Genomic DNA, 22,560 nt, shown 5'->3' with positions numbered 1-22,560 from the left:
TACTCCAAGTAGCCTGAGCAACTGCACAATATATTTGCTCTGAACATTCCCCTCACAGAACCTTCTTACAGTCAATCCAAGTACAAAGGGTCAGCATCGATCTGCGCCAGGGTAACGCGTGGACACTGCTCTGCGTGCCCAGGCTCCCCGCTCACCACAGCTCAGCTTCCCATATTCTCCTGGCATCCTTTCCATGAACTGAACGCGAGGTGTGAGGTGCCTAATACCACCAGAAGATGAGCCTGCTAATGCAGATTAATCAAGCTTCATTTTTAACCTTATAATCTTTACTGACAGCACAGCTTGAGCTAAGCATGCTTGGTTTTGCAGAAGGGCTAGAGCCTTTCTTTTGGCAGAAACAGCACTGGCTGAATACAGCCTTGCTGGAGAACAGTACATCATGAGGTGGCCAGGCTTAAAATACCAAACCTTTGGCTCCAACCAGGAGCTCGGACAGCTTCTACAAGTCTGCATTTTTCCATGGAGTGGAAAGGGCAGACGGTTTCATCTACACATACGTATTTATCAGCACATGGGAAATAACCCGTTTCAGAGCTTGCATGGAAGAGACACCGGGTTCCATCTGCCCCGAAGGAAGAGCCGTGTGGCCAATGTGGTGCCTGTGGCACTGAATGCACCATCCAGAACTTTGTGATTCAGCTTTCCATGCCCTCTGGGAGCAGACACGGGGACATGTACAGCAAAGGCAGCACTCAGCAGACAGTTACCACTGGGGAACCTCACTGACGCCCACCTCTTCCAACGGATCTGTTGGCTTTTGTTGGCTTTTCAACTACATAAAAATACTGATTTAAAAGAAAGGAAGTCATCCATTTTATGAAACATCTATTGTCTTTCTGTCTACGTATTTGGTAATAATGCTGACCTGTCAGTTCATAATATAGTTTCAATAGCTCCTACAACCCTAGCATGCAATACACTTGCGAGTTATTCATACACAATTACTACGTTGCCAGTGTTATGGTTGGTACAACAAAGATGACAGGATTTTAGATATTAACTTATTCATTACCTCTCTACATAAACCTTAAGGACAATACACTTTTTTTTTGTTTAGAAATTTATTTATTAAATTCTCTCAATGCGTCTTAATTCTTAGATTTTGTCTTAATTACTGTATTTCATAACTTATTCACTTTTGAGAGCAGCAAAAAATTTACGGAACTGAAGGAGAATCAGCATCATTAGTCAATTATAGCCTGGGTCCTCAGAAAAGTTATCAAGGGCTAATGAGTGTGACTAATTCATCTGAGAAATGTGCTCTTCAGACACTGATCTCTCTTCGCATCTTGCACAGCCTGATTCTTGCTACGTTGTAAGAGAGGTGATCGAAATAAACGTGTTCCCTGCAACACAGCCCTTTCAAACCACGTGCCTGCATCTCAGCTCAAATCCATCTCTACTGGCACTGTTAGCTTTGCACTCAAACAACTAACTTTTGGGCAGAAGTTTAATTTATTTTTAAGAGCATGGTCAGTCCTAAGGTAGAAGTAGGTCAGTGGTTGAATGTGTCCTGCAGCAAGATTTGCCAGAGCTCCTGTCACTAAACCAAGTCAGCAGGGGTGCTCAGGGCCTCCATGGAGAATAAACCTCTGAAAAGCAATAGAAATGAAAAGATAGAGATTCTATAGGTTTCCCCCGTAGCCTGTGGAGAACATTCTAGCTTTACAAGATAAAACATTCTGAAAACTGAAGCAGACCCTCAGCACCCAGCTACTTCACCACTACAAACGTTGTAGCACACTTGTCAGGGCATAAGCCTAATGAGGATAATCCTGAAATAACCTCGTAACCTGAAATACTACTACGTTGTGCGAGTTTAAAGATTTAAGAAGTTTGTGACGCTACATATGCTGAAATATTATTCAAATAGGGTAAATACTAAGTCCCACAAAATAAATGGCTGCGATAAATGCTGGAAGATTATCATCTCCACTGTGACTGTAAAAAAACATTTCACAGTTAAAAATGGAAATACAAGAGGGAATGAACATAAAATTTACAACTGATTCTTATTTTTATCATTTTACACATGGAGACAGTGAACGATGCTTTCACACATTCTAAATATCTGATTCTTAAATTTAGTCTATTGCCAGCAGACTCCTATGTATAAATACTTCTGCTGCTACTGCCATGCCCTTAATGCTTTGGCATTCCTTTAACCTTTATAAGATGCTACTGTAAAGTTCAATCATTTCCTTGTATGCATTTCATTATAAGAAAACCACTCTGGAATAAGGAGGTTGAATTTTCTGGAATGACAGTAATCCCTGGAAGCAGAAGACTGATATGAAGATTAACATTCATCCCTTTCAATTAGCGAAATGATCATCTGACAAGTCGGTTTGCAAAAGTTTAGTCTGTCTGCACCCAGGTCTGCCTTTACTTGCATTACACCCAACTGCTGAGATTTTACACCAAGTTTTTATATGCCAGTACCTGAAAGATACCAGAGACTTCCAAATGTCACTGAAGTACATTTAATTACACATTTAAGAAGACAGGGTAAGTTAACATATGCACCTCTCATTTTTGAAAAAAAAATATGCAAATTTGTATGCATATGCACAGAAGTTTCCTATAATCAAGTTCTGCCATATACTTTGAAAATTACATCACAAACTGGCATTACTTGCTGCAAGCCTGATTGCAGCTTGAACACACATTTTTAAAAAATAAACCCCAGAGCTTGCTTAGAAATGATAACATTTACAGGTCTTAAACTACTACACAGACAGAATCACAGAATGGTTGGGGTTGGAAGGGACCTCTGGAGATCATGTAGTGCAACCCACCTGCTAAAGCAGGAAATATAATTTCAAATTAACATCTTTTTCCATTATCCATGGATCAAATAAATCATAAATTCCTCCAGCATTAGCTACACTGATGAAATCTTAGTAACTATTTGCATTCAAATCACGGTACAAATGGATATGAAAACATAGCAAAGGGAAGAGAAATAAAGAAAAGATTCTGCAGTACATACATTCTGGTGGAAGTCTGTTCTTTCTAAAAGCAAGTCTTTCAGTTTTCTTTCTGCTTTCTGCCAAACTAAACAGGACTCCGTAAACATACTGACGAACTGGCCTATAAAGGAGAGCAGCAGGAGGCAGGTCTTTGTTGGCTTCATCTTCTATAGAAACAGCAATTTTGATTTCACCCTTTTGCATAAAAGAAAGCAGAGAAAGACGACATGTTATAGTAAACAGACAGTATTTAGATATGCATGGTCACTCCATCAGCTCTAACAGAAATCTCATCTAGTCCAGAAAAATGTGATTCAGCAGCAATGCGGATCTTATGTACGCGAAGGTAACACCACAGGAGGATCACCCTACAATCTACTTGCTTGGCTGCAGTAAGTCTCCAGGCTCTGGTTATTCCTGTTGCTCTGTTCTTTCCCTTCTCCATCACACACCTTTGATTTTTCTGTCTGTCCCCTGCAGGTGAGGATTACCTACATCCTGATCTTCAAATACAGATACTTTGAGGAGTGAAACAGGACACAAAAAAATACAGTGATGTGCTTACAGACAGTCAAAGACTATTTGAAGCTAATCTAGATTTCAGACAGTTACCTTTAAAGACATCCATGCTGTCTAAAAGCACTCATCTGACTTCTTAGTGTGAGGACTTGAAACTGTACTGGGGACTCATTGCAAAAAACAACATCATGAGAAGACCTGGCCAAAAAATCCTAACTGGGAATTACAGCAGTAAGGTTGGTTTTGAATGTATATAAATAAAGCTTTAGCATTTTATACTTTTTTCAGAAAAAAGCACAAAAACCCTTCCAACATTCTCTCTCAAAACAGCAGCAACACTCCATGTTTTCTGTGTCTGTACATCCAACCGTGTTAAGATCTTCTTGGAAAAAGACTTCACTACATTGGTCCCAAATATCAGCCTTTACTTCCAACAATGAAAAGCACTCTGTTCTGCTACTTTCACTTAAAAAAACATTTAAACTGTCCCAGTAATGAATACTGTAGGTGACATGCTGCAGTGATTACATTAGGATATTCTCAGGTTTAACTCAGATAATGCTACTTTAGGTGTAAGGTACATCTGAAAGGTCCCTCTCTATACATACAACAAGATACCTGTCACTGCACCCAGTGTGTACTTCAGGTTCCCTGTACATACTTGCTCAAAAGCATTTCAGAGAGTAGGGAATGAAAAAAAAAAGTGTTAAGTAGCACTGATTTATTTTTGATGCAGCCTTTGAGAGAGTTTTTTTCTCTCTTGGGAATGAGTTTCTTAAATGCAGGTAGTTAATTTGTTTCTTACCAGTGTGAGATACAATACACCAAGTTGAGTGGGAAGGTTCTACAGAAAGTTCTGGACCGTCTGGATTGATGGGTTGAGGCCAATTGTCTGAGGTTCAATGAGGGCAAGTGCCAGGTCCTGCACTTGGGTCACAACAACCCCATGAACGCTGCAGGCTGGGGAAGAGCGGCTGGAAAGTGCAGCGGAAAAGGCCCTGGGGGTGTTGGTGACAGTGGCTGAACATGAGCCCATGTGTGCCCAGGTGGCCAAGAGGGTACCAGCATCCTGGCTGGTACCAGCACTAGTGTGGCCAGCAGGCCCAGGGCAGTGACCGTCCCTGTGCTGGCACTGGGGAGGCCAAACCACAAATCCTGGGGGCAGTTTTGGGCTCCTCACACCAAGAAAGGCCTTGAGGTGCTGGAGCGAGTTGAGAGAAGGGAACAGAGCTGGTGAGGGGCTGGAGCACAAGTGTGATGGGAGCGGCTGAGGGACCTGGGGGGTTCAGCTGGAGAACAGGAGCTGAGGGGAGACCTTCTGATCTCTGAACTGCCTGAAAGGAGCTTGGAGCCAGGGGGGTCGGGCTCTGCTCCCCAGGAACAAGCGCCAGGAGCAGAGGAAACGGCCTCAAGTTGCGCCAGGGGAGGTTGAGGTTGGATGTGGGGAACAATTTCTTCCCCAAAGGGCTGTGGGGCATTGGAACAGGCTGCCCAGGGCAGTGCTGGAGTCACCAGCCCTGGAGGGCTGGACAGACGGAGATGAGGTTCTCAGGACATGGGGTAGCACTGGGGTGGATTGACAGTTGGACTCAATGATCTTAAAGGTATTTTCTAACCTAAATGATTCTATGATTAAATAACAGGTAGTATTTAAATGTACTAAGAATATTTGTCTCTGCAAAGTATGAAACAGAAACTGGCATCAATGGTCTTCATACGCCTTTAGATTCTTCTGCACTTTGATTAAGAAGCATAAGAACATGACAGCAATACGAGCTATGGGACAAAACAAACACAGCAGAAATAGGAAATTCAAACTTCAACCTTGATACAGAAAGTTTTCTTTTTATGGATTTCACATCCCGTCTATGGTCCTTATTGTCCTGAAGCAGATTTTTATAATGAATATAAGTTAACAAGAAAGTGTGCCGTGCCATTTACAAATACTTACACTGAATGGGCTTGGTGCATGAGAACCAAGTGTTTTGAAAACTACAGAGGAAGTAAAGTGTCTCTTTCTGGGACTCATCTGTTTGCGCTTAGAAGGAACAATGAATTTATGTCTTAGAGACTGAACTAAGCAGCACACAGAGTTGTGGGGAACACCACTGCTCTGGCTCCTCCCCAGCTCAACACAAAGCCAACTGTAGCAGTTCCCAACACGCGGCAGCAGGTCCTTGCTGCCTGTTCCTCAGAGAAGCTCTCCCAGAGCTTTTCTTGGTAGCCTTATGTGGCCAGTCACGTAGATTTATTTACTGGCCACAGTGAGCAGACACAGAGTCCTGAGTGTGTGAAAATGCACTTTACCTGGGACCTGAAGGCTGGCACATAAAATAGCTAAATAAATTTTTTTTTAAAAGCCTTCAGAAATATTCTGCCAAACGAAAATGAAGAAAAACATAGAACATCATCAAGTCAATCTATGATTACATTTTAGGATTATACAAAAGGGATTTCTTAGAGCTGCTGAGCTGCTGTGTTTCTACCAGGGATGGGAGGGAGAACAATCCTAGTGGGTTTCAACACTGAAAATAGAAGAGACTTCACACAGACAGCAAAGCACATTGGCAGGATTTTCTAGATGGAAATGGACTCTATATAAAACACACACATACATATATATACACACATGCATAGATATATAAAAACATCTACATGTATTCAGGAAAAATGATTAATTTTGTAAGTAAACACTTCTAATTACAGTAATCTCATTCATTGGAACAATGTACCAGAAGAGCAGTTAGAAAACAAGAGAAAAAATTGTTAGAAGCACTAAAAATAGACCCAAACTCGAAGCATTAAAAAGGATGTAAATGTACGATACTCTCTAGCCAGAAATCTGTGATTATCTTTAGAGTACATAATTTATAGATGTCATACCTTGGTTAGGACATGAAAGATGTAGGGATACATTAACCCCTTCTTGTGCCTGTGTTCTGCCACTCTTAATACTTCGGGTGCTACAGGAGGTAATGGAGGGGTAGTAATATCCATGTGGTTTCTGGTGGGCATGGACAACAGGCACGGGATCTGCGGGTTACTGGGTTGACTCCCTTTGACGTCAGTTGCCTGACTTCCTGACGAAGCACTGGAGGAACCTTCTGCCTATAACAGAACATACAGAATAAAGATCAGCACGTTCCCTTCTTCACCCACAACGAAGAGAGCAAGTCTTCACGTCTCATATCAGTATGCAAAATGCATTACCCAAAGCTGGCTAAAAGAGTTTCAGAAAATGTAAACTTTCAGCCATTGTTTGCTAGCAGAAGCAAATTATTGAAAAAAATAAATATTATGGTAAAGCTTTAACTTATTAACAGCAACATAATTACTAATTTAATTTTTAATTGCACAATACAGAAGGGGGATTGATGACCTCTTAAATGTGAACTACCTCTTATCTAAGTCTTTCCAAGAATCTACCAACTAAATGTGTTAACCGACAGTCACAAAGTCTATAATTTATCTAGGCTTCCATGAACACATCCCTTCTCGGTTTGCACTTTTAAATGAAACAGGGAAAATTACACAGTTCAATTTAAAGACATTTAAAATATACCGTATCTGAACTCAAAAGCCTTGTCAACAATTTGGTTTTGGTCTTTTTTAAAATAAAATTCTTTTCTCGGAGAAGATGACGGTGAGAGAAAATGGCAACATTCTCTGACCGCCAGATTAAATGGATCTTTATTCCACTTCTAGAAATGTAGTTCACAAATTTAGAGGAAAAACAGGACACACAAAATATACTGTAAACCTCCTGGTGAATAAGCCCTTTGTAAGCATTCATGTTGCAACTCCCAGATACAACCAAAAAGTAGAGTTCATTCCTAAAAATCCTTGTCTTTAAAACTGAAAGCTGATTTAAGAGTTCATAGTAGTTTCATGCCTATAAAATACTATAATAAGATTAAAAACTTTTGAGACATAAATTTAATTTGTTCACTTGATGATACATCATGGACGAGTATTTTCACAATTTGTGTAGAAAATTTTGCATGCTTCATAAGACTTTCAAAGCGAAGCTGAAACAAAGCCATGAAATCCCACAGAACAAGTAACATTTAAAAATAGGTCCAAACAAGCTCAGCTTTTTAACTTTAGGCTCATGAAAAAATACAAACCTGCATGTAAAAACAACAAAAAAACCCCACAAAACCTCCAGAAACCTTCCTTGGGAAGGTGTGTATTAGTAAAAACAGGTGCTGGCAAAATATCCAAAATAATAAAAAGGGCAACGTTATTTTCTGGTTACATTTTAAGCACACAGTCACAGAGGACATTACTGAGAGACTGTACTTTAGAGGTGGTAATCCAGACTTCATTTTACTTTCAAAAATGGAAATATGCAGAATTAGTGGTTAAAACCTGTAGATCAGAACACTTCTAACACAATACACTAATACAAAATGGTTTTTATAAGCACGTGAGCTATCATACCTCTATTAAATCCGTTTCATATTATCACCTATATTTCTTTATCAGTTTAAAGATGTTTGTCCCTGCCTTCTATGACGCCAACAACTATAAGTCAGTGACACTGGGGCACAAAGAGGAGTTTGCAGAACTGCCCAGGCCTGGGGCACGGAGGGAAGGCCACAAACCCCCACGGCCAGTGATGCTCCCCTGTCTGCACAGCATTCAGACACCTCCACTGAGGAACTACCACCCTGGCTTTTCTCTCCACTAATATCCATCCCCTCACACTTTTGTCATGTAGAGTCACGCAGCGAGACAACTATGAGCAAGGAATTTCGACATTTAAGTGAAAGGAGTGTCAATATTGCTGCTACCTGTCTGACCTATGCCAGGTTTTCGGCACTTTGAATCACCTCAGAAATTCACACAGCTCATTCCATTGAAAGCTTCAGGAAATATTTCTCTTTTTTTTTTAATCATTAATATATACCTCTCTAGGAACAGCGTTCATCTACAAAACGTACTCACAATCCTCCCTGTTGTGTTCAACAGATACAACTGTCTTCTCCTGCTACTGAAAGTTGAAGAAGTGATTTAATATTAAAAAAAAAGTAACACTCACAAGCATTTATACATTAAATTGGATGCATTTAAGTTGGGCTGCACATGTGTATCTATTGGCAAGTTTAACACCTGCTCCGCAGGACGTTAACGGGTCAAATGAGTGTTTGCATGCGGTGAGTGATCCGCAGACACAGTCGTTCTACAGGGTGTAGTCTGCAAAAACAATAACCACTGATGGACGAAATCATCAGCTTGATATTTGAAGCACAAAGCCCAAGTTTACTGGAATTTCTATGCCAAAGGTACAGTGAAAACATTTGGTTTGTCTGCAATGTAACTCACTCGTGATTGGGCTTTTTTGACACAGAATTAATGGTTGGCGTATGGTTCCATCACAAAACCACAGAGATATTAAGTGCGAATGCTTTGAATGGTCTTTCTAAACATGGTTCGTACTTGGAATACAGACCATCACACTCTTAATTTCACAATAGTTTTAAATCTTGAAGAAATACAATAATGTTAAGTGTTTATCAAGAGCTTAGTTATCCCATCCTTACTTAGTTAAGTAGCGATACATTCTAACTGGTCCCACGGAGCTACTTCAATATGTAGTGTGTGAAATTCATACCAGGTGGTTATAAACTCCTCCGCTGAGCTTTAATACACCAATAAGGGTCTGTGGCCAGCACTGAAAACGTGTGTTAGAGCTGTTCTCCCTACACTGTAGGTTACATGACAAGGACCCTGAACCCACAGACACACAGAACGCTGTGATCTTCAGTAAAAGCCAAATTAACACATGACTGTAAACACAGGTAGCAATACCCAAGGATGCGATTGTTAGCTAAAGAGTAAACAAGGTTACTGGTTTCTATTTTATATCTACTATTTTCTAGTGCATTCTATTTAATTTTCATTTTTATGTATATGCTACAACATTCCTTGGAAAATGTCTTACTGTACTTTAAAGCTGTTGTTTTGTTGATTTAATATTAAAAAAAAAAAGTAACACTCACAAGCATTTATACATTAAATCGAATGCATTTAAGTTGGGCTGCACATGTGTATCTATTGGCAAGTTTAACGCCTGCTCCACGGGACGTTAACGGGTCAAATGAGTGTTTGCATGCGGTGACTGATCCGCAGACACAGATTCACAGATCAATACAGAACATTCTACTTGGAGTTTACTGTAAGGCTTTAATACGAAATAATAAATTGTGATGTCTGGAACTTAAAGAATTACCTTTGTTTGGTCTCCCAGCTCTCCACGCGTTTGACTTTCTGACTGGGTTCCTGTTTTTTCCCAGCCTATTTTGTTCCCACTGACATGGCTGAAGGACAACATAAAACAAAAGAAAACATAGTATTAAAGTGCTGTTTAAGATACAATGGAATAAATGCTTGGTGACTGTTACCGGAACTATGGGCCAGAGACTCTGATTTTAAAGGGCGTTATGTATTACAAACATCCACAGTAGGAGGAGTCTTAAAGAGACTTTAACACTGACATTTATTCATTTTCACTATGCCAACATTGGGTTGTATTTAAAACCTGTATATTACAATGACTAAATCATGTTCATGGAGGAACAGCTCTTGACGGAACTTGAAATATTTGTCACTACGCCAAGTAGGTTCCCTCAATCAGAAGACTATTTCTATAAACTGTGATACAACAGTCTAGATTTCAGTTTCTAAATTTATTCAAAATCTATTGCATACAGTAACACTATCAGAAATGCTGAAAAATATTGGGTTTTTTTTGCTAAAGCAGGTGCATTTCCAGTTCTACACTGCACAGAAGCCATGCAAACTTACTTGATTTACTAAGCAAAACACACGATAATATTTAAAGTAGACAGACTGTATCAAAGAAACAAAGCCCAAGCCATCATGTGTTATTGTGGACACATTCAGAACTTAATACCCATGAGTAACATCCTGATATTATTACACCCAAGCCCAAACTTTTAGAGCAATCAAGCCGCAGGTTTGATTCTCACCCAGTAAACCACTACACAAAGGTTAACACAAACTGCATTTGTTCAAGTTTTCTTTTTGCAGCAAGCAGTAATTAAATGAAAGTCCACACAACTTTACTGCCAAGGCCAGACATACGATCTAGCAGACATCAGAAATATATCTGCAGCAAACACGGCACCTCAGGACAAGACAGCAACCCCAGTTTTGCTGCTGCTTTGTGCCACCGTCTGTCAACGAGGGCTCTGAAGTCACTGGCCTACACGCTGAATTTCTGACATTCACACCAGGTTTCTTTGCAAAGCCACATTATTCCAAAATCTCAGAAGTGTAAACACTACAAAGTTTTATAGTTTTTAGCTACTGAAATTTTAATAAATTATACTGTGAAGTAGGAATATTTCTTTTATACAAAGTAAAGGATTCAAATGCTTTATGACATTTACCAAAATCTCACTCTCTCCTTCTTTCAACAAAATGTAAGGGCAGAAGTGGAATAACAGCCAACATTATTTGGTTTCGGATTTCTGCTTGTTAAGGAACAAGGCGACTACAGTGAACAACAGTGTGTCTGCAGTCATGGTGACCTAAAACTATTTTCTGAAGGTCTACGGTATCAGTAATACACAGATTTCTTACTTTCAGGACACTGGTGAAGGATTTTGGAAACAAATTTATTTTAACACAAGCCAGGTAAGAAAATAACCTGAGGAACAACTTACTTCACTGCACCTCCATTGCCTTCATCATTGTCAGAGGACGAAGATGTAGAAGAGGCAGGAAAATAGGTTGAATCCACATGATTAGGGCTCCCGCTCTGAGCTGGATTTATTGGAGAAGATCGTTCATACAATGGTGTATGTTTTCCTTCGTGAGGAATGTTACTGTAGTTGTTCTGCTCAGAAAGGCTTTTTCCACCCGTTTCCAAGGTGATGGCTGGCTCAGAGAGACTGTACGGGTATGGGCCCTGGCCTTGGGCCCCACCCTGACTGGACATCTGCTGGGCCTAAAATAAAGGCATCTATCTTCAGTGAAGGTGACAAAAAGGCTTTTCTTTTAAAATCAAATACATTATTTAATCAAGTGGCTTTTTCCAAATGTACACATTAAATCTTAGCCACCTTGGACATGCACAAAAATTGTTCTGCCAGAGCCTGTAAGCATCGCTATAGCTCCAGCCTTAAAATTCAACCAGTGAACGCCCACGCTAAAAAAGTTAAATAGACCTTTCCCACCTGGATTTTAATGTGATGAGCACAGCTGGTTTCTCCCAAGGAGACGGGCAGAGGGCTACACTTACCACAGGTTTTGCTTGCAGTGAGGTCTGTGGAATGTTAAGCATCTGAGAAGGAACATATGGTGGCACTATCCCGGGCATACCAAACTGATTTGGTCTGGCTGCTGTATCGCAAACACAGAAGAGAGGAAAAAGAAAAGAAGCCAAACACTCACTATTTGACATAGTTACCCTTTTAATCCTTTTGCTTCTATGTTTATTCTTGTTCTGTTAGCACTATTGTTTCCTAGTATGCCTTTAACTTAGTTCTATTCATTTTTGCCTTTTAATAATACTTTATATCTTTTGAAGTCTAATTTACTTGTCTTGCCTTCTCTCAATTCTGTCTCTCATTACTGCACATTTCTGTTCTACCTGGGAATCAAAGGGAGCTTAAAACCAAAGAAAGCCCAAGAGATGTGACAAGGAAGAAGCCAGCAAAACCAACATCACACAGACATAGAATGCTGGCACTTTCTATCATTTGGGTATTTGACCTGGAGTTGCCTTAATGCCTTTTAATGCAGATCTTTGAATGTAGACACTCTACCTCACTGCCTGCCACCCGCCCCGCCCTGCCCCCCCCCAAGAAAAAAGAAAAGCTGTATTAGTATTACAGTAACCGAAAATCTTTAGCAAACTTCAGCTCAAATTATGCTTTTGTGTGAGGAATGAGGCTTATGTAGTAAATCCTGTGATGATACAGTTAGTTGGTAAACCTTGACAATAATCTGCAATGCCAGAACAATTTGTCACTGCAATTTAAGCAGGTATAACATCAAAAGATCAAGAACTATAAAGGGATTTTGAGAACATGTCAGGTAAGTCCCGGCAGAAAGACGGAATATGTTTTTTGGAGCAGAAATAGACATTGTCTTCACAAGTGGAACCAGTCACTGGATTTCAGAACCGATGAAGCAACAACCAAGAGGAAAATCAGCCCAGACCTTCTTTTGAAACCTCATATTCAAGAGTCAATGAAAATTGTCGGAGAACACAAACATTTTTGTAAGATCCTGCTAATAATACTATTTCTGGTTTAGGGTTATGTCAGGTTTCAGTGGAAATGAAAAGCCTTCTTTAATTACTTACCTAGGTAATGTGGTGGATGAAATGGCATAGGTTTATTAGTTGCTGAGTAATAAGCAACTGCTCTCTTAAATCGAGTAACTTTGTCATCTGTTCTAGACTAAAATAAAAAAGAGATCTGTCAGGAGCAATCCAGGCATGTTATCTATAGGTCAGCACTGCGCTGGAGTTAATGTATAGCACATGACATACAGTACGAGTGCCTGTGGGCCCTCGTGGCCACCGCACCGCTCCAGCACCAGAACTACTACGTCAAAGCTTGAAAATACTGTCTGCATGTGCCACCGACTTTCAGTCATGGTACACAACGCCAGGCTACAAAACCCCTTTGGTTATTTAACTTCAAAGCACCGAGAGCAAATGCAGCATTTCCACCTTCAGAAAGTGTGGAAAGTGAAATTAAGGTATGTAAGATACTGCTCATACCAAGAGATTGCCATGATCAACTGATGCAGAACACTATTTCTACAGAATGCAATTCTTCAACACAAATGGTTAGCACAGTTGGTTTAAAAAACACAAGAAAAACAACAAAACCCCAATATTTTGCTCTATACTTTACCTGTGAATGTTGAAAAACATCTTTTGCTATGGCATCCAAATCAGTGGTGTCCTGAATGTTACGGACGTAGTCGGCTACGGCTTTGATCACTACGTCACAGGGCGGTAAAACTAACTGGTGAGCACGTACCTATGCAAACAAACACACGGCAGCATGAAATAACCCACGATTCGACAACGACACAGTACTGAATTAAACCAATTATTTATTGAAAATATATTCAACAAATTCCATGTTACCAGATTCAGTATCTAAATAGTTTCGGGCCTTCCACCTTGTTCTTAAGACTTCACCTTAAACAATAACTCATCTATTTTTCATCTATGGTATATTTATATATATGTGTGTGAAACCTCACCTCTGTGTAAATATTCGCTGGTTAAATATCAGTTCCAACAACAAAGTCAACAATGTGAAATATTTTACTGCTATCTGGTTGGAAATTTGCTCTAGTGCAAAACATTTTATGCAATGTGGATACATCCTTTATACATAGATAGATAGATATCTGCCAGAAAATATTGTATTTTGACACAGTTTATATTCTAAATGCAAAGTGCTATCAGAATTGAGGAAAAAGATCCACCGGGAAGAGGAAGATCTCTATGCACACAGAAAAAGGATGATCTGAAAAAGAGATGGAGAAAAGGAATACCTCAAGGAAACATTTTCAAGATTCTACAGAAATTGATCTAAAAATAATTATCTGAAAATTACATAGTTTAATAATTAGCGTGTTCAAATTTTGTGTATTTCATTATCTGTAGTAGAATATACTTATACAGCTTCACACTATTTGTAACATTCCAGGCAAGAAAGTTTTGTTTCTTTTATATTCTACACTGACAAAGACCGATATATGGATTTATCTTGTTGAGCACAGTTACTTTCTCCTTCAAAACTGTTATAGAGCTGGTTACTCTTTCTGCAGACGGAGCGAATTCATCAGATTACAATTCCACTGATAAAATAGTTTCACTATTCGGCATTAACATAATCGACGTCTCACCGTTCACTGACAGATGTGTCTGACCTCCCGCACTAACCAACTATTTCCAGTGGGTGAGAAACACGCACTGAAACACACACTAAACATTTCCCTTGGGTTTATGACCTGCACCCATACAGACCACAGATTTTTGCCTACAAAGAGTCCGCAGTCCCGTCTGCTCAGGATCTCAGGAAAATAATGGGTTCCCACCGAATCGCTGCTGTTCCCTTCAGATTTTCATCTGCCTATTTGCAAAATTCAGTGACTCAAGACTTGAGAGATCATCATTATTATTTAACAGTTCTATTTTTTAAGATATGAGAAAATGTGAAACATCTTTATTCTTGCTTTCCACACAGAGGTCTCATACTTCACTAGAAAATACTGCAATTTGGCCTTGTCAAAAATGCTTATGCAAACTTCTGTTTCATACTTCATTAGTCTTATCTTTGCAACTTTAAAATCTATACACCATCTTTTATTTTATACGGAGTCTACCACATGTAGTAATTTTATTTCCTTCCCTTATTTGATCCACTTATTATGCAATTTCTTAGACTCCCTTCTTCATATTTAAACACATATTAAAATTTTTGCCCAGATTCTGATTTTTATTAATTCGCTTCTCTTAATGTCTACTTTTTACAACTGTTAGGATATACCTGGTCATTCTCTACCAGAGATGAGCTCCACATTTTCTGAGACTAAACTAAGAACAGCTCAGTTTCATGAAGTGGCACGCTAAGTATTTCCATTTCAGATTGTAAATTCTAAATTTTCACTAGTGTGCATTCTGAATATATACAACAATACTAACTATAAATCACGTTTGCATGTAAGCTTACAGTCACAAATATCGATAATGAAATTTTGCCCCTAATCTGCAAGCAGAGGCAATAGATTTTCTTCTCGCTGGTAATCTTCAGTAGCTTTATGAACTCCAATAATTTTATTTGTACATGTAACAACCAGACATCTCTGAAGCGGCTGAATCACAGCACTGTCTGTGCTGTGTTCAACGTGCTTGCGTAGCCCTGCGTTCCTGTTCTGCAATCTCTGCTGGAAAATCCAGCGGGCGAAAGGAGAAAGCAATCCATCATGAGTCAGATGTGATCTCTGAGATTGGAACATTTAATAAGCAGCTGGGACTAATATTCAACTCAAAGCCCAGAAGTACAAAGCTCAAATGAGATGCTAAAGTCTTACCACGCGTATCACCCCCCGTTCAGCTGCTTTCAACAAAGACCTCACTGGAACACACTCAACTCCTCAAGTGAGACCTTCTGACGGTCTGCATTATGGATTTAGAGACATTTCAGATATTAGGATTTTATTTGCTTTTACGCTGTTTCAAAGACATCCAGTCCACCTGTGAGAACACCCTCAAAACTAGAAATGTCATGACCTACACAGAAGCCAGAAATAAGAAGTAGAAATACAGGAGGTACTTTCCTGACATGAAATAAGAAAAGATTTCTATTCATTTTAGAACCTTCCAGAAATCCAAAATTGTAGATTTTGTAATGAATCATAAATAACGTTTCTAATCCTGTGTGCATTAAAATGTAGGCTGTCTTACTAAGTGTTAGGTATGAGAAAAAAATAAGGCTTAACAGCCACAGTTACAGAAAACCTGCCCATTGTTCACACTCACTTTCAGTTGCACCCAAAGCATTTCTGAGAAAAATCAGCACCATATTTTACCAATTTCTCATTATAAGAGATTTCTTCCTAGAAGCTATTTTTCCCTCACCCTCTACAGAAGAGTTTCAGGCAGGCAACAACATGGAAAAGCAATTTTGGAAAGGCAAACATGGGGGTGGGTCACACACCTGGAGGTGATCAGGTTAGAAAGCATGACATCTGAAAAAGGCACATTTCTTTGCTAAGTGTAAAAGGACTACTTCGATTTCATGATGGCCCACTGACAAAAATCACAAATGACCTATTAATGCACTCTGAAAAGATTAAGTGGAGAAAGGAAATTAATTCTACATAGGTATTCGTCAAAATGAGAGGCAGAGAGCAAGATTACAAGCCCAGATGCTACGAGACAAAAATGTCTTGGTTTTGGCAAAATAATTTTGCAAAGATGCTTTATTGAAAGAGAATAGAGTCACATATTCATAACGCCCTGGGATAATTAGGATACTGTAGAAGGTACCTAAACTGCACTTGGGAAAACCTCCCTGATTCTGGGCCAGCTCCAGTTGCCCACTGTCTCCAGGAAGCAAAGCCTTCCAAAGCTAATCAACACAGGCACCAGCTTCACTCTTGTGCCTGCTGGAAACAGATAATCAGTTTATTTTTATTTTTAAACCATTAAAAAAGACAGCTCGAACATTCAGTTACTGTGAGGTGACACATAGGGAACGCTGGTTTTTTTCACTGGTGAGAGCAGAGGCTGAAGATATGAAGAATACTACAAGAAATTTCCTGGGTTTTGTTATTTTTGTCTAGTAATTTCTACTGGAGATCACATCCAAACTGTTTAGATCTTGTCTCAGCCTTTGAAGGTTAAAAATATTTAATCTTACGAGCTCGTAGTGCATCTGATCTAATGACAAGCTTTCTGAAGAGGCAAGAAGTTCCCTGAGTGACTTAAAATCCTCTCAAACCAGCAAAGCTCAGCTTTTCCCTGAAGGCTGGGTTATTCAATTAGAAATCCTTTCTTCTACTCCCTACACTGGGTTGGGAAGCCGACCTCTTTCTAGTTCTGCTTGTCACACACAAGGATACACACAACATGGAGATCATCTGCTAAGGATTTATACACAGGGAGCTCTCAGAAAACCCAATCGAAACAGAGAACGAAAAGAATGTCAGAAAGAAAAGGGGATAGCAGAAACACAAGCTAAAGATGCGATACAGACAGACTTCATAGGAGACAACGTGGCCTGCACATGATCATGAACTCGAGGGCTGGGCTGCCATCCAGAAGGACAGAGACAAGCTGGAGGAATGAGCCAGCAGGAACCTTCAGAAATTCAACAGCTACCAAAGCAAAGGCATGCACCTGGGCAGGAATAACCTCCGGGCTGGAGCTGTGCCAGAAAGGAGCTGGGGCTCTGGGACACAGCACGCAGAACACGAGGAGCAGGGTGTCGTGCAGCAGGACCACAGCAGGCAGGTGGGTCTGGCTCCTCAGCGCTCGGTACATCACCTCCAGAGCACTGCATTCGGCTTTAGGCTCCCCAAGACAAACCAGACGTCAGGAAAGTTGAGCTAGCTCTGCAGAAGGCCAGCAGGGTGGCTGAGGAGTTTGAGCGCTTGCTCTGAGAAGAGGCTGGCAAAGGCAAAGCTCTGCAGATACCTACAGCAGCCTTCAATACCTACAAGAAGGTTCCCAAGCACGTGGAGCCAGGCTCTTCCGTGGTGCGCTGTGGAAGGCTGAGACACACCAGACATAGCCTGAAACCACATGTGTGCCAGGCAATGCATATTCACTGTTGAGACAGTCAAACCACGGAGCGGGCTGCCCAGACAGGTTGTGCAGTGTCCAACCTCAGAGATTTTCAAGACTAGCCTAGGCAAAGCCCTGAGCAACCTGTTCTGACCTCAAGCTGACAACACTTTCAGTGGGAGATCGTACTAGATGACTTCCCGAGATCCTTTCTGACCCACGTCATCCTATGATAACCCTTAGCATTAAAAAAAATTACAGACACATTAAGCATATCTTGAGTACCACCTTCGTTATCTGAGCAGCAGCAAATTACCTAAGCATGTACTCAATATATTAATCTCCCTCTGGCAGACACTCTCTAAGTCAACAGACAGACAAAGACTGGAATTTCCTAGAGCAATTCAGTGAAGAAGCCTCATCTGCATATTTTGCATTGCTTTCTGGAAGCATCTCCCGTTGCCTCTCTATCAAGATGAAAGAATCAAGGAGATCAGCTAATGAACTCTGCCAGGTAAAGACAGATGTGGAATATTGGATGGTGGGCATATCAAGAGTTTGCCAAAGATAGTCCAATGAATTTATCTTTCCAGAACCAACCTAACGGGAAGATGATCCATCGCAAAATGCAGACAGGAACCTCAAAAAATTTGCCTGCATACTCTTCCTTTTCAAAAAGGGATGATTGCATTAAGTTCTGTTTCTAAGGCTACCTTGTGAATAGAGAATCAGCACTTCTTTGGTGGTATGTGCTCCCAAATAGATACTAATTCATTCACAGATAAGAACCTGCCCTCCTGATATAATTCTCATGGTATTACACGTTCATCTTGAAGCTCCATCCCATAACAAGCTTTCCCAGAATCAGAACTGAATTGTCTTTAAGACAAATCCCAAAGGACACAAGTAAAAAGTAGTCTAATGCTAGTTTCCAAACAAAGTCTATGGGTGAAATTATTTCTTGGGAAGTCTATCAACTCCCTTCTTGTTTCAGCTTCTGCGGTGGCCTCTGCTCTGTCAGGGAGCAGGACACAAGCACAGGGTGACACGTGTATCAGCTGCACCGTCTGCGTTTGGACTGACAAGACCCTGGCTCGAAACAGCCCGCACTGTCAGTTTTTATTCATTTTCCCTTTTGCAGCAATAGCAATTCAAACCTCTCCATTTTTATGTCCATGGAACTTAAACAGTTTTGCTGAGTTTTGTCATTGCTGGTGTCCTCTGAAAGGCACGGCTTTTTATCCAGCACGTATAGATGCTGTCCTGTTAGACGTGAAATATGAATCTTCATTCACATTTCCATTTCCCTTTCTTTTTCACATTTCTATTCAGCTGTTCTAGATGGAACACACCACCCTCCTGACCCTCTTTAAAACAGAGGCACACATTCCTCAGTTTGGCTTTTTTTCACCTCACTATGTTGACACCTGAGCAGATAAACCAATTTTCTATCACCAAACATTGGTAGTTTCTTTTCTAAGTTACACTTTTTAACTGGTGAACTAGCAAAGCTTCTCTCATAGGAAGAGTAACCATTTTGCTACATCATAACAGAAGAGTAAGAAAGAATGCAGAAAATAAATTGTACATTATTAACAGTCACAGTTCTCACTGAAAGGCAATAAATCAGGCCACCAGGAACTGACTCTGTTAGATTTGATGTTCAAGGCAATACTGTCTCACATAGGAAAAGATTATAATCTTTACACAATGGGAAAAAGTTTTCCAAATCCTGAGTTGAATAAGGTGTGGAATTAGAGTCCTTGGTTCCCAAGAATGGAGAATACTCAACAGTAACTCTAAATACACACAAAAAAGCAAAGTTTGTAAGTATAGCCCAGGAATGCTGGGCAACTGCAATGATTTCCCCCCTCGTTTCCACTACTCACGACAGCACTTTTTATAACAGTTCTGAAACTACTTCTTGCTATCAAGCTTCTGGCTCATTTAAACTCATCTTTCAGGTTTTTTTAAGCACCCATAAATTTACAAGGCAATATTGCCTTCTGCACATCTACCATTGACAGAAGAGGTCTCTACAGAGAGAGGTGTAATGACATCATTGGCACACTAGTACGTCAAATGAAATTAATGAGCTACTGAAACAAGTTATATTTTCAAACCATGAGCACTGCTGACATTGAAGCTAAAAAAAACCCAAAGTAGTAAATTGTTCCATGACCACCAACTAAAGAAGATTGTTTTCCTGTAGACATGTGTCCTTGTTGCTCTAGCCCTTCTTTTTATTCTGCTTTTGCCATCATTATCAGCCAAGGGACAGAAACGCTGTGGTTAGTTTGGGGCTGTGCACTTTACAACTGCTGTGAATAAAGCCATGAGTTGCCCTCGCCTTTTCCCTCACTAAGGGCAGGAATTTGGGTCCTTTTTGCTGGTAACAGTGTATCAGTTTTCACAAAGCCTGTAACAGTCCAATGGGAACTGCTTTCCAAGCTGATTAACATTGGCCAAGAGATGAAATAAATTCAGGGAGGGCTGCCCACAGCAGCCCAGCGCCCTGCTTAGGAAACACCTTCCATTTCCTTGGGATGCCGGCTACAAAGCCCCATCAGTGTTTCCACTGAAAATGTACATCTAGAAGCAATTTTCATTCTGGTCAAGTATTTCAGTGTATCTCTAGGACGCTTTCCAGAAGTTCTAGGTGTCTGAAGTCATATTCTGAACTGGCTGTAAAACAAGCCTACTCAATCTAAAACACAGAAAAGTGTTCTGAACACCAGAAAGTTTATCAACCACTTTGCGGCAAGTCCTACATTTTAACCTTTTTGAGTCAAAAATGAAAATACAGGCACACTTTCAGTCTTTCATTTGTTCATCTTAAGTTTTAGAAGAAGTGGTAGACATGCATGCAGATTTGTTTTGTCACTACAACGTGCTGACACTTACCTTTCTGAACACAGGAGCGGCAGCAAAATAGGGGATGAGCGTAACATCAAATTGTCACAGCTGTTCACTAAGCAATGCATGTGCAAGCCTTAAAAACTCTGCTGAAAATCTTGAATCTGTTTTTAATTCTACCTTCAGCAAAATAAGTTACAATTTTTCAATGCTTAATAAACTTTTGGAGCAGAAGGGTAAAAAAACAAACCAAACCAAACCAAACCCCGCACTATTTCTGTTGTAGATATAACAAAACAGTCTTATAGCATTTAAAAAAGCAAATTGATTTACTGCATGGTACACCTTAGGAAAAAGGGAAAAAGATATGTCTGCTGAGAGAGAAAAAGGTCATTATACCCCCATTCTCTGGTGTGCCCAGTTTCCCTTTTATAGCTGTCTACTTGGCAGATGCATAAAGCAAGTGTGATGAAGTAGCAGAACAGACATATTGTAAACTAAGAGCATCAGACACAAGTTACTTGTCTCAAAAAAAACCAATAATCTACCGAAAGCCACATCAGCTTTCTCGTGCAAACCTATTCTGTAGCATGTTTACACTTTAAGTTACGAAATACATAAAAGTGAATTACACGCACACTCAGATCAATAGAAAACAAAACAATAAGGCGGGAAGATATCCAGCTCATTATTTTTGACAGCAGAGGAACATGACTTAACAAAAAATTCTCCTCTTCCAAACCAGAAGAGCGTAAGAAGCTACATTCTCCAAGCAAACCTGCACTGAAGCTATTGAGTTCATGGCTCATGTAGCTGAAGGGCACCGGGGGGGGATCACAAAGGCTAAGTTTAGCCTCGTAAGGCTAATCGCCCCAGGTATCCTCTACAGTCAGAGGGACGGGGACACCGGAGGGTGACTGAGAACAAGAGCCTTGCATAGCTGCTGTGAGTTCATGTATTACACTGCTCTGATTAACCATTATAATTGATTTTAGCTTAATTGCTAGTAGTTACAGTAAATTTGTACCTTAAGTGAAGCTAGTGGATGTTCTGGACCAAGTAAACTCCAATGAAAGGAAGCCAAATCTTCATCAGGTAGAATATGATTACCTAGAACATAATGGAGAACTTTATTTAAGTACACCGTCAAACATGACATATACTGATTCTACACGCAGCAAAACAGATTTGCCAGCAGCCCTCAATTCCCAATCCATAGGATTAACAAAGCGAGATTAAACTTGCAGATATCGTTTTGTTACCCCCAAAAAACCTCATTAGCATGCTGCTGCAGCGAGACACGCCGCCCTCTGTTTGAGAAGCACCATCCACAAACCCAGCTCAGGTACAGGAGCAATAGAGCCCATCACAACACATGGTGCCAGCCTTGACCTGGTGTGTCCTGTGAGCAGATCCTCGAGAGGATTTGGTAACTTGGGTGAAATGGTGTGAGCCTCTGTTGCACCCTAGCATGGACCATCACCCACCCGCACCGAGCTGCCCCTGGACCTGTGCTCAGCTGCACCACTCAGCCCATCCCCACAGGTCCATCCGACCCCCAGAGCGCTGGCAGCTCCGGTGACACTCAGCATGGTCCCAACTCACAGAATCCCAGAATGTCAGGGGTTGGAAGGGCCCTGGGAAGCTCATCCAGTGCAATCCCCCCATGGAGCAGGAACACCCAGATGAGGTTACACAGGAAGGTGTCCAGGCGGGTTGGAATGTCTGCACAGAAGGAGACTCCACAACCCCCTGGGCAGCCTGGGCCAGGCTCTGCCACCCTCACCAGGAACAAGTTGCTTCTCATCTTTCAGTGGAACCTCCTGTGTTCCAGTTTGAACCCACTGCCCCTTGTCCTATCACTGGTTGTCACCGAGAAGAGCCTGGCTCCATCCTCCT

At 40.6% G+C, this 22,560-nt stretch overlaps 1 protein-coding gene across 4 annotated transcripts in view; it reads right to left on the bottom strand.

Moving 5' to 3' along the window:
* The window catches only part of FAM120A (family with sequence similarity 120 member A), a 56,153-nt gene that overhangs the window by 22,362 nt on the left and 11,231 nt on the right, over nucleotides 1–22,560 (bottom strand). For 3 of the 4 annotated variants that reach the window (XM_082059851.1, XM_082059852.1, XM_082059853.1), the window contains exons 3-10: nucleotides 21,689–21,771; nucleotides 13,412–13,540; nucleotides 12,853–12,949; nucleotides 11,785–11,885; nucleotides 11,207–11,490; nucleotides 9,748–9,835; nucleotides 6,396–6,620; nucleotides 3,014–3,188 (exon numbers count right to left, since the gene is read on the bottom strand). In XM_082059851.1, coding sequence (XP_081915977.1) covers nucleotides 3,014–3,188; nucleotides 6,396–6,620; nucleotides 9,748–9,835; nucleotides 11,207–11,490; nucleotides 11,785–11,885; nucleotides 12,853–12,949; nucleotides 13,412–13,540; nucleotides 21,689–21,771 — 1,182 coding nt within the window. The remainder of the gene's footprint in view (nucleotides 1–3,013; nucleotides 3,189–6,395; nucleotides 6,621–9,747; nucleotides 9,836–11,206; nucleotides 11,491–11,784; nucleotides 11,886–12,852; nucleotides 12,950–13,411; nucleotides 13,541–21,688; nucleotides 21,772–22,560) is intronic. The other variant, XM_082059850.1, reaches the window with a different exon arrangement.

Source organism: Streptopelia decaocto, assembly GCF_964273445.1.
Source record: "Streptopelia decaocto genome assembly, chromosome: 8".
NCBI lineage: Eukaryota > Metazoa > Chordata > Aves > Columbiformes > Columbidae > Streptopelia > Streptopelia decaocto.
This window is presented reverse-complemented; position numbering and strand designations above follow the sequence as displayed.